Here is a 209-nt window from a genome sequence, read left to right as displayed (position 1 = left end):
AATGGGAGCTGGTGATTGGCTAATCTGCATCACTCCTTTCACCAATGACGAAGGGTAATGACGCCCGCCTTTCTGTCGATTGGCTTTTCCGCTACCTGCGTCTTCCTCCTATTGGGCACCGATGTTAGTAGGCTATTGGCTGTGCCACTCCCCGGGTTGGATTTTTAATTGGGTGGCTGTGGGTTGGCCGGCGCCTCACCTGCCGCGCA

At 55.5% G+C, this 209-nt stretch overlaps 1 protein-coding gene across 1 annotated transcript in view; it reads left to right on the top strand.

Annotated features, from left to right (window-relative positions):
- Window positions 1-44: 44 nt before the first annotated feature.
- DOLPP1 (dolichyldiphosphatase 1) overlaps window positions 45-209 on the top strand; it is a 17,555-nt gene continuing 17,390 nt past the window's right edge. Inside the window, exon 1 of the mRNA XM_035890343.1 lies at window positions 45-123. Coding sequence (XP_035746236.1) covers window positions 45-123 — 79 coding nt within the window. The remainder of the gene's footprint in view (window positions 124-209) is intronic.

Source organism: Egretta garzetta, unplaced genomic scaffold (genome assembly GCF_000687185.1).
Source record: "Egretta garzetta isolate BGI_Z169 unplaced genomic scaffold, ASM68718v1 scaffold190, whole genome shotgun sequence".
NCBI lineage: Eukaryota > Metazoa > Chordata > Aves > Pelecaniformes > Ardeidae > Egretta > Egretta garzetta.
This window is presented reverse-complemented; position numbering and strand designations above follow the sequence as displayed.